Source organism: Leguminivora glycinivorella, chromosome 22 (genome assembly GCF_023078275.1).
Source record: "Leguminivora glycinivorella isolate SPB_JAAS2020 chromosome 22, LegGlyc_1.1, whole genome shotgun sequence".
Lineage (NCBI taxonomy): Eukaryota > Metazoa > Arthropoda > Insecta > Lepidoptera > Tortricidae > Leguminivora > Leguminivora glycinivorella.
In genome coordinates, this window is record NC_062992.1 from 3,385,462 (window position 1) to 3,406,665 (window position 21,204).

General features: G+C 37.7%; 1 protein-coding gene across 2 annotated transcripts in view; it reads left to right on the plus strand.

Moving 5' to 3' along the window:
- Nucleotides 1–21,204, plus strand: part of LOC125238018 — a 220,732-nt gene that overhangs the window by 172,280 nt on the left and 27,248 nt on the right. For both annotated transcript variants that reach the window (XM_048145299.1, XM_048145300.1), the window contains exons 3-4: nucleotides 15,870–16,007; nucleotides 17,138–17,274. In XM_048145299.1, the coding sequence (XP_048001256.1) occupies nucleotides 15,870–16,007; nucleotides 17,138–17,274 (275 nt within the window). The remainder of the gene's footprint in view (nucleotides 1–15,869; nucleotides 16,008–17,137; nucleotides 17,275–21,204) is intronic.

Sequence of the window (21,204 nt, forward strand, 5' to 3'; positions counted from 1 at the left end):
AGCGATAAATTAATACACGAACGAAGGGAGTGTTTTAAATCGACACGAGTTGTGAGTGTCCTTTTCGCACGTGTATCGTATGACGATTTTCAGTACCTAAATCCAAGCTAAGAGTTTCGACCAGACAAGAAATGAATCATTGCTTGATTTGCTCGCACTACTGCGTGTAAAAAGCAGCATCTGTACTGAAAAAAACTATCATTGCGCAACAGAAATTCTATTAATATCACAGTAAATACTCTATTTCATTTGATTCCTACTTTTATTGTGTAAAGCAACACTGCACTTCATTTTTATCAATAAGAATTAAAAATTATATATTTAATACATTAAGTAACTATAAAGTGCTTATCTATTTGTATTATCATTCTGCACTTTTCTTAACTTTCCCACATTTCTATAAAATGTCGAAGAGTGCTTAAATGGTCGTCGTCGTTTATTATTATTTAATTCGCTCATATTTAAATGATTCAAAGCAACCAGTCCACAACTTCACAAGAAAGTTTGAGAAACCTTCGTATTTCAGATTGTCATTTGCGGTTACAGTGGTTTAGGAGCAGTTCGGTAATCAGACCTACACATGTGTGTACAAATTCTGTCAATGTCACTGTCAGAAACCGTTCTGACAGTGACAATGACAGCCACAAATTCGTCCACATGTTGTTACCGTTATGTGTGCAAACGTCGACTAATAAAGTGTCGTTAAAAGTCATTCTGACAGTGACATTGACAGCCACAAATTCGTACACATTTTGTTACCGTAACGAGTGCACACGACGACTACACTTTGTTATTGTAACAATACGGTCGCATTGTTTGCACGACGTTACCACGCGTTATGTCACATTTGACAGTTAGTTACTGATTTGAAGATTTTGCGACTGAAATGGTTGTATGGGAATGACAACATTGCCACAGAAAACGGTAGTAAACTTAACCGCGTAAGTTGTCATCAGGTGTAAAACCTCTATGTAAATGAAGCTTAAAAGCTCCGTTGTACGTGCGCAAAGCTTTTGACGGAACGGAGCTTACCCAATCCTAATGCCCTGGTCCCACCAAAAGCGAAGCGATGAGCTATCGCCGATAGAAACGAATAAAACATAGTCGCTCCCGTGTAAAAAAACGCAATAATAGTGCGAGCGAGTTATAAAATCGCCGTCAATACACTGAGAGAAATTTGCATTGTGAATTTAATAAGTTCGACTTGTTGCGGTCTATCCGTTTGAATCAGCCAAACGTATGTTTAAAACAATATGTGTCAGGTTGTTTTTATAAAATCGACTTGTTGATTCAAATATATTGCCGATTCAAATGACAAGTAGCTTGTTGTTTGAACCAAAGAGCACGTAGGCGCTATTTTAACCAAAAAACTTGTTGAATGAACATGAAAACTGGTTGTATTTTCTCTCAGTGTAGAAATTGTCATCAATGTAAACAAACTATTATATAAAATATCAATATCTTAGCACAATTTTATTATTTTAAAGGTTGAGGATCATAATGTGAGCTGAATTGATTAAATAACACATGGATCTAGCCAGTATCTGACGAGTTAGAATGGAAATTAAAGACATTTTGACTACAAGGTTTGTTTACATTGTTGACAATAGTTATTTGTTATACAAGGGGGCAAAGTTGTATTTTAACGCCGAGTGTGGAATTGAAAAACGAGCAAGTGAAAGGATCTATAGTTGAACCACGAGCGAAGCGAGTGGTTCGAGAATAGAATCCTGAACTTGCGAGTTTTTTAACACACGAGAAGTAAAATATATTTGCACCCGAGTGTAACACAAAACTTTTCCCCACACTATAGCGAGGAAACTACAACGCAAAAAATGCGTTTATCACTGCTTCCAGTAGTTCCACAGGTGGTAAATCATGTTTATTACTTGATTTACCTACTTTTATCAATTTTAAAGCAGTTAATTTGACTTTATTTAAGGTCAAATTACTTTACCCACTAGTGGATAAAATGCGTTTTTACCCGCTGATATTAAAGGACAAAACACGTGTTTCCGAGCTAGTGAGGGGAAAAATCTATTGACGGCGACTTTAGTTCATCGCCGAGTGATGAAGTATCAATCGCTCGCTTTCTCCTTTATTTCCACTGCGACTATCTTTTGTTCGCCGTTTCTATAGCCGTTAGCTCATCGCTTATACGCTTTTGGTGGGACTAGTGCCTTAAGCACAGGGTAAACAGATGTTTCGTAATGTGCACAAACAGCGAGCTTTCCACACCCACGGATAGAAAAGTGATTAGAACATCTGGGTGCGTAGCCGAATGACACAAACGCTCACGAAACGAAACGCTCGTAGATATCTATCTCTATCGCTCTTGCGTATTGGCATGAGCCAGACTACCTTTCGCGGCGTGTCATTTTCGTTTCGCGCCGTAGAAATGTCATTCGGCTACCGGGTCTGGGTACCTAGCCAGCGTCACTTTGCTTACGCTTACATTAGGCGGTATAAAGTTGTCCATGGACAATGAAAATGGATTTTCTTCCTCTTTCTGTTTTGATCGCGAGTCATGCCATGTGTGTTGGGGATGCAAGATACCTATCTGTATCGTAGCTAGCTTTCCCTATCTCTTCTGTAGTGGCGCGACAGAGACAAACTGCGTTCCGATCGCCACGAAGCATCAACTATTGTCACTTTACTACACTAGGCAGGACTTATCGAGGAACACGACAATCACAACTACTTTATTTACCTTTCTATCAATCGAGATATTCGAGTGAAAGAGAGGCAGATAACGAAATTTCGATTGTGTTGATTCGCGGTAGACCCCATGATTGTAACCGTAAGTAGTCATAATGCTCCGATAATTTTACGCGTAGGACTTAAGTTGCAATTTGTTAGACTTGGAACTTATTGATACTTTCAGTCCTTTGGTATGGTTAGAAGGAAATCTGCTCTATATAATCAAAGAGGATCGAGTATTATAGAGAGTTACTGTTAAAGTAATAGTTATTTGTTATACAAGGGGGCAAAGTTGTATTTTAACACCGAGTGTGGAATTGAAAAACGAGCAAGTGAAAGGATTCTATAGTTGAACCACGAGCGAAGCGAGTGGTTTGAGAATAGAATCCTGAACTTGCGAGTTTTTTAACACACGAGAAGTAAAATACATTTGCACCCGAGTGTAACACAAAACTTTTCCCCTCACTATAGCGAGGAAACTACAACGCAAAAAAATGCGTTTATCACTGCTTCCAGTAGTTCCACAGGTGGTAAATCATCTTTATTACTAGATTCACCTACTTTTAACAATTTTAAAGCAGTTAATTTGACTTTATTCAAGGCCAAATTACTTTACCCACTAGTGGATAAAATGCGTTTTTACCCGCTGGTATTAAAGGATAAAACACGTGTTTCCAAGCTAGTGAGGGGAAAAATGTGTTATCACAGTGCGTAGACTGCCATCTCTCGACACAGGCTTAAAACTTTTGAACCAAAGTTTTGACAATTTTGCCCTCATTGTTAGCTTAATATGTGTTAAAATGTCAAATATTAATATTAGCGCCATCTGGCCGAGCGTCCCCCAAAGGTGTAACGCCATCTAGGCCTCCGTACCTTTTTCTTTATGGTTCTGAGGTACGTTTTTTTTTTAGACTTTCTGTTTATATGTATTTGATATAATATATTCACCTTAAACATTTTTAGGGTTCGGTACCAAAAAGGTACAAAAGGAACCCTTATACTTTTTTATTGAGATTGCTTTAAAAATGGCAGGAGTATAGGGAAGGTTATGGGTTCTTCGTAAGTTCTCTACAAAAGTATAAGTTATTGAAGATTGTTAATAATATGTCAGACAATTGACACTAACTTTTATGTTTTTAATATTATTTAAGGTTCTCTCACACTAAACAATTTATGATATTAGATTTTTTTTATTTAAAGCGATATAGTATACGTGTTTACTGTTACTGAATTTAACAGCGTGTCGAATTTAACTGAAAAAAAACACTAATAGTTTGATTGATTTTTTATATATTTTAAGGACCTATATCTCGTTTACGTCTCTGCCCTCGGATATTTCCAGCTTTTCGTTTGTTCATTGAATATACAATACAATACTCTTTATTGTACACCTCACATAGTTTACAAGTAATTAAACAGAGGTAACGACAGGCGAGGCGGTCTTATCGCTTATATAATACAAGGCACAAAATACACAAATTTTATACATATAATATGTATCACATTACAAAACAGACTTCAAACTGCGGTTTATCAACATGAAATAAGCTGCTTGAAATAAATAAGAAATAAGATCATAGATTTTTTTCTTTCATCGAATCCTCGATAAAATTAATGTAACTAGTAACTAGCCTTCTCTTATCATCAAATTTAGCAAAGAAAGTGTACTGTAAAGTATATTTGTTGACCCAATAACCCGAATGGTCGGTGCCACATCCGGCGGGCGGGGTGAACGCCCGGCGCCGCCGATCCGAACTTATCAACCTCTGGTGCCCTAGCCGAATGGCATTTCTCCGACGCGAAACGAAAGCGAAACGCCGCGAAAGGTAGTCTGGCTCTGTCGCGCCAATACGCAAGAGCGATAGAGATAGATATCTACGAGCGTTTCATTTCGTGAGCGTTTGTGCCATTCGGCTACGCAGCCTGTGCGGATCGTTCCGTCGAAGAAGGCATTTTTGACAAGCGAAGCGAAGCGTGGATTGACCGATTACAGTATTTTACTAGATATAATTATGATTACCTACTGCTGAATAAAGTTTTGTCTAAATAAAGTAATTGTATTTAGATAGTAGGAAAATAATAAATGTTTTACAGATATTTTATTTATCATGTTTCTTTCTCATGAAAAGTTACTATACTCTGTCAACCAAGTCTGTCAGTAAATAAGAACAAAGAAAACTATATGCATCCTTTTCTTTAAGGTGCTAGAGAAAAGGTTACCTATAGTTTTCTTAGTTCTTATTTACTGACAAACTTGTTTGACAGAATATAGTATGTAAAATCTTAAACAAATAAAATATACAAATTAAAACTAAAGTACCTTAATTTTTTTAAATAAAAGTAAGTTATAATGTAGGCACTAGGTACTTATAATTATAGTAGGACAAGGAAACTGCTATTTAATAAATATGACTGAATGACATAATAATTATAAGTATAAATAGTAGTACATATATACATGCACTAGAATAAGCAGGCTATACCTACACCAATTTTCACATGCCTAAGGCCGTTTTCACATTATCCGATCCGATATCGGATGTCGGAAAGATTTCAATAGAAAAAATCCAAGACGGCGCCTGTAATGTATGGGATATCGGTCCGACATCCGATATCGGATCGGATAATGTGAAAACGCACTAACGGTCGAATGTATTAAGTACTTATGTACCATATATTCTTGTGAATAAATGAAATCTTATCCAATCTAATCTAAAATTTCACTAAGTTGAATTCGGTGGAAGGCGAGAAGAACTTGATAAGTCCGTCGTCGTGAGAACAAGAACCGACCAAAACAGAAACATAAGATAACTACAGTATGGGGTTCTTCAAAAAAGGAGTGTACAAGTTTCTAATGACACCCCTTGAGTTGCAGGCGTCCATAGGTTACGGTGACCGCTTTCCATCAGGCGGGCCGTATACCTGTTTGCCACCGACGAGGTATATAAAAAAATGTTCTAAATTAAAATTGGTTGACTGGTAGAAATGCCATGTAGCATTAAGTCCGCCTTTTGTAACTGTATATTTTTACTGTGCAATAAAGTTAAAAAAAAAAAGCAATTTCAGACTTCAAATTACCGACTACTAGACAGTTTTTTACTTTAACCTACGTTTTTATGTATCCCGTGAGAAAATATTTATTAGTAGCATTTAATAATCCTATTAGTATGATAATTAAGACATACTTAATTATGCAAATAACATCCGATGTTTTATTAATTATGCATGTTTCAAGACTTTCAAGATATAAGCGGAATATGTATATCATTTATGTAAACTTAGAGTTCCTATACTGTAGTAATCACAGAATTAGATTTAGATAGAAGAAACGAGTTCATTTATTTGTATGGCGGCCGAGCGTGTCAGATTTTGTACTGAAGTTGTTACTTGCCTGTGATTTTAAATATGTCTCAGGCCCTTGAGTGTTGATAAGTTTTATGTTGTTGCAATTAAATATCATGTAACGAGGCATTTTTAATGTTTTTGTTGACTTCAACTTACAAAAATTGACGCCCGAAAGCTGCAAGCTGCGATTAAAGACGGACAACTCAGTGGATTTCACTGAGTTCATTTGACACGCTAAGTAGATACGTTTGCTTGATCTATGGTTTATATGACATCTGTGGTAGTAATAGTACATTGTGCAACAAGGGGAGGAAGTTGAATATTGAAAGTTGAATGATTTAAAGACTCGAGTTTGTAATATTCATACTCCCCGAGATACACACAATGTTTTTCATCACACTCGCAATTAAAAAAATATGTAAATAGATGTAAAAAAATAATTACGGTACTAGAAATTTCATTATTCCCTTGGGAGAACGATTTTTCTATAACTCACGCTCCGCCTGCGTGCAATAAGCACATTTAGTTTGCGGGTGTGCTGAAAAATTTATTAGTATTTATTATTTATTTATCAAAGCAAAGCATAGAACAAAAGACATCAACGAACTTTTTTATTCGTTGACATAAGTATGTATTTTCAGTTGATATATGTATAGTGTGGGGTGCAATGGGGTAATTTCGAAAGTCGTTTAATTTTTAAAGTCGTCTAGTTTCGAAAGTCACATAAAAATTACCATAATTTCCATCATGTCAATATTCCCTTTTCGAAATTACCCGAGCGTTTCTGCGCTTCGAAATTACCCCAAGCACCCATTTCTAAGTCTACTCGTATTTTAAAATACAGACACTTCAAGCATACAAAGGCCCTACACACATTATTTCACACAAAAGCATACCTACCTACAGTTTCAAACTCATAATTTAATACAAACACCCACATGAAAAGGTAACTTTATGTTTTCTAAACAACCATTGTCCTGCATACGTGCGAGGGCGATCGAAAAAGGGCCTTAAACTCTAAAGCGAGTTATTCCAACCTCCCATTAAAATTGAAGGGGACGACAACCCCGAAACCGCTATATCATACAAACGTAGTGCTCATTTTCCTCTGTAGGTACATTATTGGAATAGCTTTGACGACTACATAAAAATAGCATTCTGTTTAGTCCGTCAGTTAGATCGTCCAAAAACACTGAACTCATATTTTTCGCTTTTTATAATTAATTAAAAAATACAAAGATATAGAGCATCAAAGTTCCGGAGTGGGGGCTTGTGACGTAATTTCTAGGTAAAATTTGTACCTAGGCGCACGCGAAACTTCAACGCACTGTACCGTCGTCATTTTTCGTTTACGAGAAAAAAGAAAAAATACGTGTCTAAAATTCTTTGATAATCTAACTGACGGACTAATTAGTTTTTTTAGTCGTCTCGCCTATTATATTTACGCAGGTTGATATATTTTAATCATTATTATATTCTGTTAAGTTAAATAGTGTCAACATTGACTTTTGCTCTCGTTTTGGAGGCAATACGACATTTAAATATTCTTGAACGCAACCACATTTTTCGTAATTGAAAACCGGCTTATTTTCTATTTCTCTTGTCTATGATATGTTTGACATTTGTAAACTTTTCACGAAACTATTTGAACTATTTCGGTGGTGTATAGTTTGTTTTAATTCGACGTTATTGTGCAAAAACTTAAGTAATTATGAGTGATTCTGGTGAAAAATGTACTTTCGAAGAAATCAAGGCTATGGACGCTCAAAGTGACTGACAATTTGTTACATGAAAAGTCAGATAAAGCGTACCAAAAATGTTATGATTGTTTTGACATGGAAATTGCAAAAAAATGTTTCAACTTTCTCTGAAACGGCGTTGTTGGCATATTTTGAAGAATTGTGCAACAAGTTCTCGCCATCAACATTGTGGACAGAATACTCAATGCTAAGATCCACACAAATATTCTCATTCATTATATGAAGTAGGTAAGTAACCCATTTTATTATTCTCGAATAGGTATGTATTTGGCTGTCGTAGAAAAAATATAGTATACAAACGTAACATTATGAAGGCTATAAAAGTCTCGTATCTTACTTAGGCCACTCGGCAAGCCTCGTGACCTAACCGCGGTACTCAACCTTTATATCCTTCATAACGTTACCGTTATATAATATACTATAATAAAAAGGCACCCATATAAAGGCGATAACGCAATGCACAATATAAAACCACAGAGAGGAAAATTGGCACTACATTTGTGTGGAGATACGCTTTTCCCCCTATCCTCTTAAAACCCAGCGCGAGTCCCGGCGCGGGAGTGGACGACCTTGGGAAGGTCGGCGCGCGCGCATGTTTTATTTTTTTATTTTTACCATAAAATTGCCTGAGACGTACGATCCTTGGATATAGAGTACGGTGCGATAGAGGGCTCAGGTTTTTATGTTTTTTTTTAAACGAAACTGAGAATGACGGTTTTACTGATTTTTAAAGATTGATTGATTGAGATAACAGGTTTTACGTAGTGATTCCAATAAATAATAAATGAGTATCAGATTGAAGAAACGAACAAAATTCGAATCTGTTACAGAATGAATTCCAAGACAACGAAAAAATAATATCGCTAGAGGGTCAGAAGACATACGAATTTATAGTTATAAAAACTTTTTACTTCATATCTATTTACTTTCATTGAGAGTGAGGTGAGACAATGTCGGCGCCCTTATATTTAAGAGGATACGGTAGCGAAAATGCTAAAATGGAAATGAGCCCCCCTTTCAACTTGGGAATTTTAGTTAAATATTTATAAAAGTGTTATTAACTAGATTTATCGAAAAAAAAATGTCTATTAAGAACAACTCAGTCAAAAGATATTTCAAAAAAATCTTTAAAATCGAGGTTCCGCTCTCGACTCTTTCCTCCTTCAAAACTTAATCAATCGGAACGAAATTTGACAATCTGAATAACAATGAAATAATCTATGTCGGACCGTTTAGCTTTTTTGGTTAATTGTTACCAATCTTGAGGATCACACCTTTTTTTGCGCCACAATGAAAAAGGCCGTTTTTGGAATTTTTTGATTGGCTCTAGAATCTTTAAGAAGCAGAATATCAAAAAAATCAAAACGGTCCGACACAGATAAAAATAATAACAATCTGTGTTCAAAAAATCATTGCTCTATCTTCAAAAACCAGGGAGGAAATAGTCGAGAGCGTTTGTATGGAGAATTGACCCCTACCGTATCGTCTTAAGGAGTCGGGCGAAGCCGTGGTACAGGGCTCCATAAAAATGTACCGCCCACAAATGTTGACTACATTTCATATTAATACCTATTACACTAAGAAAATTTAATATTACATTACGAATCCTAGAAATCTTATAGACAGGCCTCGGATTATTTTTCGCATGGTAAGATGAAAGAAAACTATGGAGTCGATATTAAAACTAAACTTTAATTCATATTCATACTCATACTCACTAATTTTCTTAGTACCGTAATACTTTTGTCCCTTGTGCAGGTTGACAGATCGAAAATGTTAATCGAAAATTAATCTTACTGAATGTAATTAAAATTATTTATGTGGTGTGATTTGGGAAGCCTTTTGCTTGCTAAAGGGTTACATTTACCCTGTAACTATATCAAATTAGTTACTATTTTGTTTGGTTCAGACTACTTTGTTGCGGTAAACGTAATGCTAAGTACTAGCTGATTTATCAAAAATCATTTGCATGTCAATGTCATGTCAATCATTCACGACGCGATGTGTCACTAAAATATTTATTGCAATCGGTGCGTGCAATAATTACGTGAATGAGTATGAGTATGGATATAAATAACAATTTAATTTTAATATCGACTCCATAGTTTTCTTTCATGTTACCATGCGAAAAATAATCCGAGGCCTGCTTATAGATTTAGACTTTGACGACCGGTCTGGCCTAGCGCGTACTGACCCTGCCTGCTACGCCGCGGTCCCGGGTTCGAATCCCGGTAAGGGCATTTATTTGTGTGATGAGCACAGATATTTGTTCCTGAGTCATGGATGTTTTCTATGTATATAAGTATTTATATATTATATATATCGTTGTCTGAGTACGTGCAATACAAGCCTTCTTGACCTTACCGTGGGCCTCACCCAATCTGTGTAAGAATGTCCTACAATATTTATTTATTTATAGATGTACGACATTCAATACGATTTAACTATCATTCATTAACTATTCAGCGTGGTAACGCGGCCGGTGTGATGGGGACATTTGAACCAGGTACGATTCGGGACGGTTTCATTTCGCTTAAAGTTATTATTTTATATATGACGAGAAGCCTGTTGCGGATTTCATAATTGGTTTGTTTGACGAAGTAAGTATGTTGTTAATTTGGATTTGTGGCCACCTGACGAAGCCTGCGTTGCGGATGAATTTTCAGATGGGAGTAGTGTTAAGTTATGTTTTATTTTAATGTTGGAAATGTAATTTTTGTATATGTATTCTTATTTGACCTAATAAAGCAGTTCATTTTCTTTAACTATCAATTATCTTGGACTTAAGTTCGTTTCCATAATCTATGGTATTACACAGGCTAAAAATAAATGGTGTAAGTTGTAAGAGCGTTTTATTAGTCTGTTCGCTAGATGTCACTGTTACGTCCGCAAACTGACTTGTTTTCGTAAAATGTAGCATTTTTTGATGTCGCTAGATGTCGCTGTAACAACCGAACGGCATTCTATGGCTAATTACATGTATTAAATTGTAAATATTATTAATGTACCCTTTTATGGCATGTATTAATGTGACTGATTGTTGAATGACCTAATTAGGACTCCCGTCATAAAAATGTGGCGTTCCATGTTTAAAGGATATGTTCTAAAAGTTCATGAAAAGTCACATGAAAAGTTGTCGTAACTTAATAATAGATGGCGCTGCATTCCGACTGACTCTATACCATACTATTCAATATACTCTATGGTTGTAACTTTTAATTTTCCAACCGCGTTATGCGCGGGCGCAGCCGATGCGGCCCGGGATAGATTCGGGATTCCGACACGAACTAATTTTCCTTATGCTTAAAATACATTATAAATTTCGATTTATTAGTTTTACGCAGCGGGAAACACCTTCATATATGTATTTACTAGCTTTCGCCCACGACTTCGCTCGCGTTAGAAAGAGACAAAGGTAGCTTATGTCACTCTCCATCACTTCAACTATCTACACTTAAAAAAATCACCTCAATTTTGCCGTGAAAGACGGATAAACACACAGACACACACACTTTCCCATTTATAATATTAGTATGGATAAACTCTTTTGGCTTTGATGTTAACATTTCGTGAAACATGCTTATTAAATTATGCATAAAAATATCAAAAACGGAAGAGATCCTTTATAGGGATAAGTTCGCCTTTGTACGCCATATCTATACTGTTTTTCTATGTCCTAACTTGTCTTATGTACAATGAAGTGTTTACATATACATACGTTTTATTCTTTATCACTATTGGTGGTACATTATTTGTTTAGAATCCGTCTTCCTTGATCACTTCTATTGTATTGTATTGTATAAGAAGTTTAACGTGTTCATCTAATCATAAGCAAATTCATGCAGATGAACTGCAGTCATGTCCTCAATTATTCTTATTATTCGCGCCGTCATTCGCAACCAATACACGCACCAATCTGCATTGCAAACTGCGACATTGAATAACAACCAGTAGGCCTAGCACATGATTGCCGCGAGAGTATGTCGCCGCGAGATAGATGACATGTCTTCTTCTAACTGTATTAATGACGTAAGGACGGGTAGTCTATCTCGCGGCGACATACTCTCGCGACAATCATGTGCTAGGCCTACAGGACCGTGAAGTCTGTCGTGTGAGGTGTCGCCGTAGCCGAGTGGCATTTCTGCGACGCGAAACGAAAACGAAACGCCGCGAATGGTAGTCTGGCTCTGTCGCGCCAATAACACATCTCGGACGCTGGCAATCAAATATATGAAAGGGGCGCGTTCCAACACACATTCTAAGCTTGTGTAGTTAAACGCGTACCATGCTTGTATGAGTGAGATATGACAGGCCGACTGTTCGCGTTTTTGACAGGCTGTAACTGTGAGGTAACCGAGAGGGGGTGGGTGGCACTTTCAGTGGGGAGCGGGAGTGGCCATACTGTACGATAGTACTCTTTATTATACTGTGCCATTACGCAAGAGCGATAGAGATAGATATCTACGAGCGTTTCGTTTCGTGAGCGTTTCGTGAGCGTTTTTGTGCCATTCGGCTACGTATCCTGGTCAGCCAGCCTAGTCGAAGTGACGCTACGTGGCGATCGAAATTCGAAACACAGCTGGGTCCACAGATGTCATATATACCATAGATCAAGCAAACGTATCTACTTAGCGTGTCAAATGAACTCAGTGAAATCCACTGAGTTGTCCGTCTTTAATCGCAGCTTGCAGCTTTCGAGCGTCAATTTTTGTAAGTTGAAGTCAATCAAAACATAAAAAATGCCTCGTTACGTGATATTCAATTGCAACAACACAAAAATTATGAACAATCAAGAGCCTGAGACATATTTAAAATTACAGGCAAGAAACAACTTCAGTACAAAATTTGACACGCTCGGCCCCTATACAAATAGATGAACTTGTTTCTTCTATATAAATAAAGTTCTGTGGCTGGGCCATTTTTTTTAAGTTGTCCACCCCACTTTTTGTAACGTGGGTTACGTGGGTATTTTTTTACGCGATTCATACTCAGAATCGCGAGGTCTTGCGATCCTGATAGGAAAAAGAAAATGTCCCAGGATTTCCATAAATTTTTCAGAACTTCCATTCCGTTACCGCCATACAAAATGTGTGAAACAATCGTAACGGAATGGAAAAAAAAAACCTTGGGACACCTTTTCTCCTATTAGGATTGAAAGAGATCGCGATTCTGAGTGGAAATCACATAAAAATTCCAAATCCAAAAAAAGTGGGGTGGACACATTTGAAAAAAAAAGCACAGCCGGTTCCAAAAGAATATTAAGATACTTTTCACCACACCAACTGGTGAAGTAAATTCTTTCTTGATCCTTCGAAAACGGATAGCAAAATTAAATTTTATCCACAAGAGTGCAAAGTTATATATCAATAACTTAAGTTATGATGTCTTAAGCTGGCTGGTAGAATTTACCTAGAAAAAACCGGCCAAGAGCGTGTCGGGCCACGCTCAGTGTAGGGTTCCGTAGTTTTTAGTATTTTTCTCAAAAACTACTGAACCTATCAAGTTCAAAACAATTTTCCTAGAAAGTCTTTACAAAGTTCTACTTTCGTAATTTTTTTCATATTTTTTAAACATATGGTTCAAAAGTTAGAGGGGGGGGACGCACTTTTTTTTCCTTTAAGAGCGATTATTTCCGAAACTATTAATATCATCAAAAAATACTTTTAGTAAACCCTTATTCATTTTTAAATACCTATCCAAAAATATATCACACGTTGGGGTTGGAATGAAAAAAAATATCAGCCCCCACTTTGCATGTAGGGGGGGTACCCTAATAAAACATTTTTTCCCATTTTTTATTTTTGCACTTTGTTGGCGTGATTGATATACATATTGGTACCAAATTTCAGCTTTCTAGTGCTTACGGTTACTGAGATTATCCGCGGACGGACGGACGGACGGACGGACGGACGGACGGACGGACGGACGGACAGACAGACATGGCGAAACTATAAGGGTTTCTAGTTGACTACGGAACCCTAAAAATGGTGATTTAGAATCCTAAATATTGAATACATTGATGGATTTGATTTAGTTGTGTTTTACTGTTAGTATTTTGTTCGTTGTTAGTCGTCGTTTGTTTTGGTGTGGTATTTTTGTGCCTTGAAACCCTCGCAACGCTCAAGATTCCACTTTTAATATTGGAATATTTCGCTTTCTCGGGTATCATTATTGGCACGTGCGTGACGTGCGGTTAAACAACAACTTTGTAGTTAAGTTTTAAGTAATTAATATTTAATTTGAGAAGTTTAATTTCAAAAGGGCTAACAAAACCAAGAAAATACACCCACCTCTCATATTATTATGTAAACAATAAATAATAAATAAAATAAATAAATATTGGGGACACCTTACACAGACCAACTTAGCCTCAAACTAAGCAAAGCTTGTACTATGGGTGCTAAGCGACGATATACATACTTAAATACAATGACAATTATAAGGTGCATTAGGGTAATTCCGAAAATCGTCTAATTTCGAAAGTCGCACAAAAATCACCATTATTTCCATCATATCAAGATTCCCCTTTCGGAATTACTAGAGCATTTCTGTCATTCGGAATTACCCTAATGCACCTTACATAGGTAGGTAATTTCTTATTGGCTATTGGCAGAATAATAAGATACTTAAAGTCCATAATAATGCCTACTAAAAGCATGTTCATATCCTTTGTAACAGGTACTTTTACATCTAAGAACAAATAAGGTAAAAAGTCGTTACTATTTACATGGTGTTAAAGTTCACGTTTTTGTAAAACCACATGACCTATCTACATCGTAATTAATCTACCTCCATCAACTTTTTTCCAAAACCTTTCTTTAAAACCTGTTGTTCGTCAAAACAATAAAAACGAAAGGGTTAACGCGTCGACCTTTCCTTAATTACATCAGCGATCGAAGGGTTACGTTAACCCAGGTAAGTCAAAGGTCACTCTCAATGAAAAATATGTCTTAGAAATGAAGACCCTAGGTTGAAAATAACAAGTGGCGTTGTCAAACTCGTTATAGACGCTCTTTTTTGCAGTATTAGGTTAGTAGCCAAGTGTACTATCGTTAACGCTCCGAGGGGAACTATACGCAACTGGCTCTGTCGCACTAATACGAAAGAGCGATAGAGATAGCTACGTTTCGCTAAGCCCGCACTGAGAGAAATTTGCATTGTGAATTTAACAAGTTCGACTTGTTGCGGTTTATCCGTTTGAATCAGCCAAACGTATGTTTAAAACAATATGTGTCAGGTTGTTTTTATAAAATCGACTTGTTGATTCAAATATATTGCCGATTCAAATGACAAGTAGCTTGTTGTTTGAATCAAAGAGCACGTAGGCGCTATTTTAACCAAAAAACTTGTTGAACGAACATGAAAACTGGTTGTATTTTTTCTCAGTGCGCTAAGGATCGTCAATGATTGCCATCTTGGCTACAGGAAGTACAGGAGTACAGGCTCTTTAAGTGACGAGTCAGTTTGAGCAGACTGTTTTTGTCATACAATAATGCCATTCAGTAAGGAAAGTCTATAATAGTGTGTAAAATTTGCACCGCAGACACTTAAATAAAAGTTTATTTAATTTATAAAGTTATAGGTTGTTAAAGTCGACTGAGTGGTTGGTAGTGGCTAATTTCCACAACCAAAAAATTATAATAAATAGTTTTGATATGTACAATTTGAAGCGGGAAAAAAAAATACTTTCAACTTGTAGAGATTCACAACGTTTATAACTATTCCAAAATTTCCAAATGTCATATCGATAGAGCATAAGTATTAGTTCTCAAGATATTTAACAATGTGACAGACGGACAGACAGGCGGACAGAGTCGCACCATAAGGGTTCTTGTTGTACCTTTTTGGTACGGAACCCTAAAAAGTACTTAAAAATTGGCGGACTGCAGATATTTAGCCCCTGTAGCTATTATTCTCGTGTTCAATTAGGTTGCTCCAAAACCACTCAAAGCAAGCCATCATCATCATCTCCCAGATTTTGCCACGGCTCACAGAACCTGGGGTCCGCTTTGACAACCAATCCCAAGATTTGGCGAAGTCATTGACCAATATTTTCTTTTCCAGGCTGGTTCTCAGCATGCGGATGCCGCGGCGGCGCGCTGGCCGCTCCGCGTGGATCCGTGGCGGCGCTGTTGCGCGCGCGCGCCTTCGCGCTTGTCTCCCCCCGCGCGCTTTCCGCCTACCGCGCCCGGCCTGCGTCAGGTAACTCTTCTGTTTACTGGTAGCCTGGTCACGATCTTGAGCCTACGTAGTCGGCATGTGGATGTCATGGCGGCGCGCTAGCAACGCCTATCGGCCCGCTTCAGGTAATTCTTCTGTTTCCTGATACCCTGGTACTCCGGGTAGCCAACGCGACTGATGTCACGCAGAGGCGTTCCAAGGTGAGAGTATAATCTTCAGCGCGGTGGACGCGCGGGCCTCGCGTCTGTTGAACTCACTAAGCATTATCTGGTTAACCGGTTGACTAGATCATTTAGGTTAGCCAACATCCAATCCCAACTCGACGTTCTTTTTGCAAGCAACTTTCACGTGCATACACTTAAGAAATAAGTCAGGAACTTCGGAATGCTAAAAACGGCTAGAGAAGTGAGGACACAAAATGTGCTCAGAAATGTTCTCTACAGGATTCCTCGTCACTCAGGATTTTCGTGACTTCTCTAGCCGTGTTTAGCTTTCCGATGTTTCTTCACATTCTGTATCACAGCAGTGTGATCTGTGTTAACATCTCGCACTGGACCAGCTCTTAAGAAACTATCCTGGATGCGTGTTTCTGTCTATTTCTTCTTGAGTTGCCTCACTGATGCACACCTCTGACACTGACGATGAAATATATGAAAGAGACGCGTTCCTAGCACACAGTCTAAAGCTTGAACGCGTATTATGCTTGTATGAGTGAAATATGTGTCGCTTAACTTCAAACCTGGGTAAATCCATTATGCTTTAAGGTTGAATATTTAAAAAATATAATATGATCTGAAAGATAATCAACCTTATAGCAGAATGGATTTACTCAGTTTTGAAGTTAAGCGACACATATGACAGGTTGACTGTTCGCGTTTTTGACAGGCGGTAACTGTGAGGTAACCGAGAGGAGGTGGGCGGCACTTTCTGCGGGGATCTGCAATGGCCATACTGTACGATAGTACCCTTTATTATACTGTCGTACAGCATTCCGATGTTTTTACATTCTATGGGACAGAATCATGATTTGAAATAGTATCTTGTATGTAGCTACTGTGAACGAACCAGCTCGAACTCGAGCATGTCTCCTGCGTACATGCTTCTTTCTATCTCTCCTGAGTTGCCTCACTGATGGTTTCCTTTATCCTCAGACAGCGGGCGCGTGGGCGCGCAGTACGAGCGCGCGGCCGCCCGGCCGGGGACGCCCCTGCGGCTGGCGGGCGTCTTCGCGGACGGCAGCAAGGCTAAGGCCCCCAAGTACGCGCAGCTCATCGACCCACAGGGCAATGTGAGTTTTATATACACATTTTATATTTGGAATACTGATAAAATAGCCAAACTAATCTTGCTTTACCATACAAACTTTGGACTGCCATTTCACCCCCTTAGGAGGTGAATTGTGAAAAATCCTTTCTTAGTGCTCTTCTACATGTAATAAGGAACCTACGTGCCAAATTTGGAAACTGTAAGACCAGCGGTTTCGGCTGTGCGTTGATATGTCCGTCAGTTTTTTCTTTTATGTATGAAAATGAAAATTTTGAAATACTCCAAACATGCTTAGTTCAGAATTGTGTCAGTACATTTTGTACTGGCTGAAATAGCAAGACACGTTCGTAAGTTTCCGTAAAACTACGAAATAAAATCTTTTCGCACTACTTCTGTAACTAACAATATACCACGAAACGTAAAGGAATGTCCTATTGTTACAAACAAAAAAAAATGTTAGGTAATTATTTTATAAAATAAGATCCAAGAAGATATATATATACTTAACTAGCATGAAATAAAGACTGTACCTAATCACAGCAAACGAGGAGCGCAGCATTTAATTATCTAATTAATTTGGTTCATTAACTCAATCAGCTAACAACACATTCAAGGCATTCCGAATGGGGGGCCTCAGACGCTGCCGCCTGTTTTATGAGGTAGTCGCGCAGTAAATTAGCTTCAAGCACTGGTCCCACCGCGAGCTAGTAACCTGTGAGCTATCGGCTATAATAACTCAGCTTTCAGACAAAAAAAAACGAAATCTAAATCGGTTCATCCGTTCGGGAGCTACGATGCCACAGACAGACACACACACAGACAGACAGACAAACAAACAGACAGACAGACAGACACGTCAAACTTATAACTACCCTTCGTTTTTGCGTCGGGGGTTAAAAACGAACAAAACGCGCACGACACCACCACTGCAACAGTCAATATGCAATTTTATTATTCACCTTTCTATATTACTAGTATTACTACCACACCAGTGACATCATTTACTATTTATTAGACATTAGAACCCAGTAGGCCTAGCACATGATTGCCGCGGGAGACATTAGAACCCAGGACCTCTCGCGACTTAGCCCTGCCTGCTAGTCGCGGTCCTGCAGGGTTACACATGATTGCCGCGACGCCGTGAGATAGACTACCCGTCCTTAAGTCATCAATACAGTCAGAAGAGAGGTGTGATCTATCTCGCGGCGACATCTCCCGCGGCAATGTATTACAAGTCTGTTTTCCATGAAAGGTACAACCCATATTACAAGTCTGTTTCCATGACAACCCATACGATTTGACAGTTCACGCACTTGTAATAAAATAACAATAAAGGCTTGTACCTTTCGAGAAACGGGCCCCTGACCGGTCGTTAAATCCGATTTCCGTCATCCGATTTCTTCCGTCATTCTTTGGATATAATGCGTACCTAAATCGTCATATAAACAGTTCTCGGATTTGATCGGATTCGGATAGGACAAGTTCCCCGCTTGCCTCTTCTATTCTATTTTCTTTCCCCATGAGGCACTGGTCCACAGCGAGCTAGTTAACTATGAGCTATCGGCTATAAAAACGAACAAAAGATAATTACTCCCGTGCAAATAAAAGAGACGGCTATGTTTATAGTTACTGGCCCAGCGGTGAGGTGAAACGTTGGGAAAAAAGGTAAAATAATGTTAATTAATCGCGTTCGACCTGTATGTGACTTTAAATATGTTATTTTATGCTTATCGGAAAACATTCACAACAATACACTACTTCATCATTAAACTTCTTGGAAAACATCAATTTATTCTCCGGTGAAGTTCCCGCCGTAAATAGAATGACTAATAAAGCTTAGTTAAATTGACATCATGAATAGCACAATTTTACATAGATCTACTATTGATTGAGTCCCACGGAAAAGTTCAATAAGGCTTGTGATGTTGGGACAAACAAAAATATATAAATACTGTATATATACCTAGAAAGTACCCAAGACATGAATATACTAGTATAACATTTTTTGCACATATTAATTCGTTTTAATCTATAGGCAACCCTATCGTCCGACGCTGCGCACGTGCGGCTCGTTTCTTTGTTAGAATTTTGTAGGCATTAAAAAAGCGGCATTTCGTGAACATCAAAGCAGTGGGCCTTCTGTACTTGTACTATTATATATTCTGTGGCCGAAGTGACAATCATTGACGCTACGTGGCGACCGAAACGCAGTCTGTCTCTGTCACGCCACTACAGAAGAGCGGCGAGAGCTAGCTACGATACGCTTACGAAGCGTAAGCGTTGGTTCGGTACCCTGGAGCCGTAGCCGAATGGCGTTTCTGCGACGCGAAACGAAAACGAAACGCCGCGAAAGGTCGTCTGGCTCTGTCGCGCCAATAAAACATTCAAATTAAAAATTAAAAAGTGGCTTTTTGAGAAGATGCTCTACAATTATAATGAGTTTTTTGACATTCCACTTGCAATTTATATTGTATTTAACGATTTGAATATAAAAATAAAAATAAAATAAAAAGTCATTTATTGTCGCAAATAATATGTATGTAATATGTATGTAATATGTATGTAGCAAGTAGAGATGGGCCGAATATGGACTTTGCCGAATACGAATATTCGGCCGAATATTCGGTTCATCTCTTACCGAACCGAACATTCGGCCGAATATTCGGTTACGCCATATTTTTAAGGCGGATGTTAAGATTAAAACTGTTAAATGATTGACTTAATAATTATTGGTTACATAACTAAAATTAAGTTTTTATGATTTAGTGGATGACTATAAAACTTAGCTAAAACAACTCTGAAATCTTCTCAACTTCGGTTTTTTTTTACTTTTTTAGAAAACAATACAATGGTATCTGTACCTATTTATATTTTGACGCATAGGTAATTGTGTCTTTTTAGTAGTTCCTTAGAATGCTACTAAAATAAAATAGGAGCTTATTATCCTATGGAATACGTAAGATCTTCATTAGTTATTTACTTTGTTTATTCGGTAAATATTCGGCAATGCAACCGAATTATTCGGCCGAATACGAAAATTGAAAAACTTGCCGAATATGCCGAATACCGAATATTTACCGAATATTCGGCCCATCTCTAGTAGCAAGTAATAATTACATTAAAATTGTATTATAGATTGATTAATTTATAAATCATGATAAATGCAACAAAATATGGACATAGCGTCACTATCGATATCATTTGACGACCGGTTTGGCGCAGTCGGTAGTGACCCTGCCTGCTGCGCCGCGGTCCCGGGTTCGAATCCCGGTAAGGGCATTTATTTGTGTGATGAGCACAGATATTTGTTCCTGAGTCATGGATGTTTTCTATGTATGTAAGTATTTATATATTACATATATATATCGTTGTCTGAGTACCCACAACACAAGCCTTCTTGAGCTTACCGTGGGTCTCAGTCAATCTGTGTAAGAATGTCCTGTAATATTTATTTATTTATTTACTTTGAAAAAAATCTCGTATCTCACGCTGATTCTCAAAGTTAAAACGCAGTAAGTCTATATGCATTTCATACATACTTACTACAATTTTCTTTTCATTGACAGACGAAGATACAAGTTTTTTTTAAAGTAGTGACGATATAACAATTGTTATCAATAAAGATTTTCATTTTCATTTTCAATACGCAAGAGCGATAGAGATAGATATCTACGAGCGTTTCGTTTCGTGAGCGTTTGTGCCATTCGGCTACGTACACTGAGAGAAATTTGCATTGTGAATTTAACAAGTTCGACTTGTTGCGGTTTATCCGTTTGAATCAGCCAAACGTATGATTAAAACAATATGTGTCAGGTTGTCTTTATAAAATCGACTTGTTGATTCAAATATATTGCCGTCATATCTCATGCGCATAGATTTATTTCCGTCCGAAGTGATCTATGAGTACGAACGCTACCCATCATCTTCACTTCCCCATACGTCAAAGTCAGCC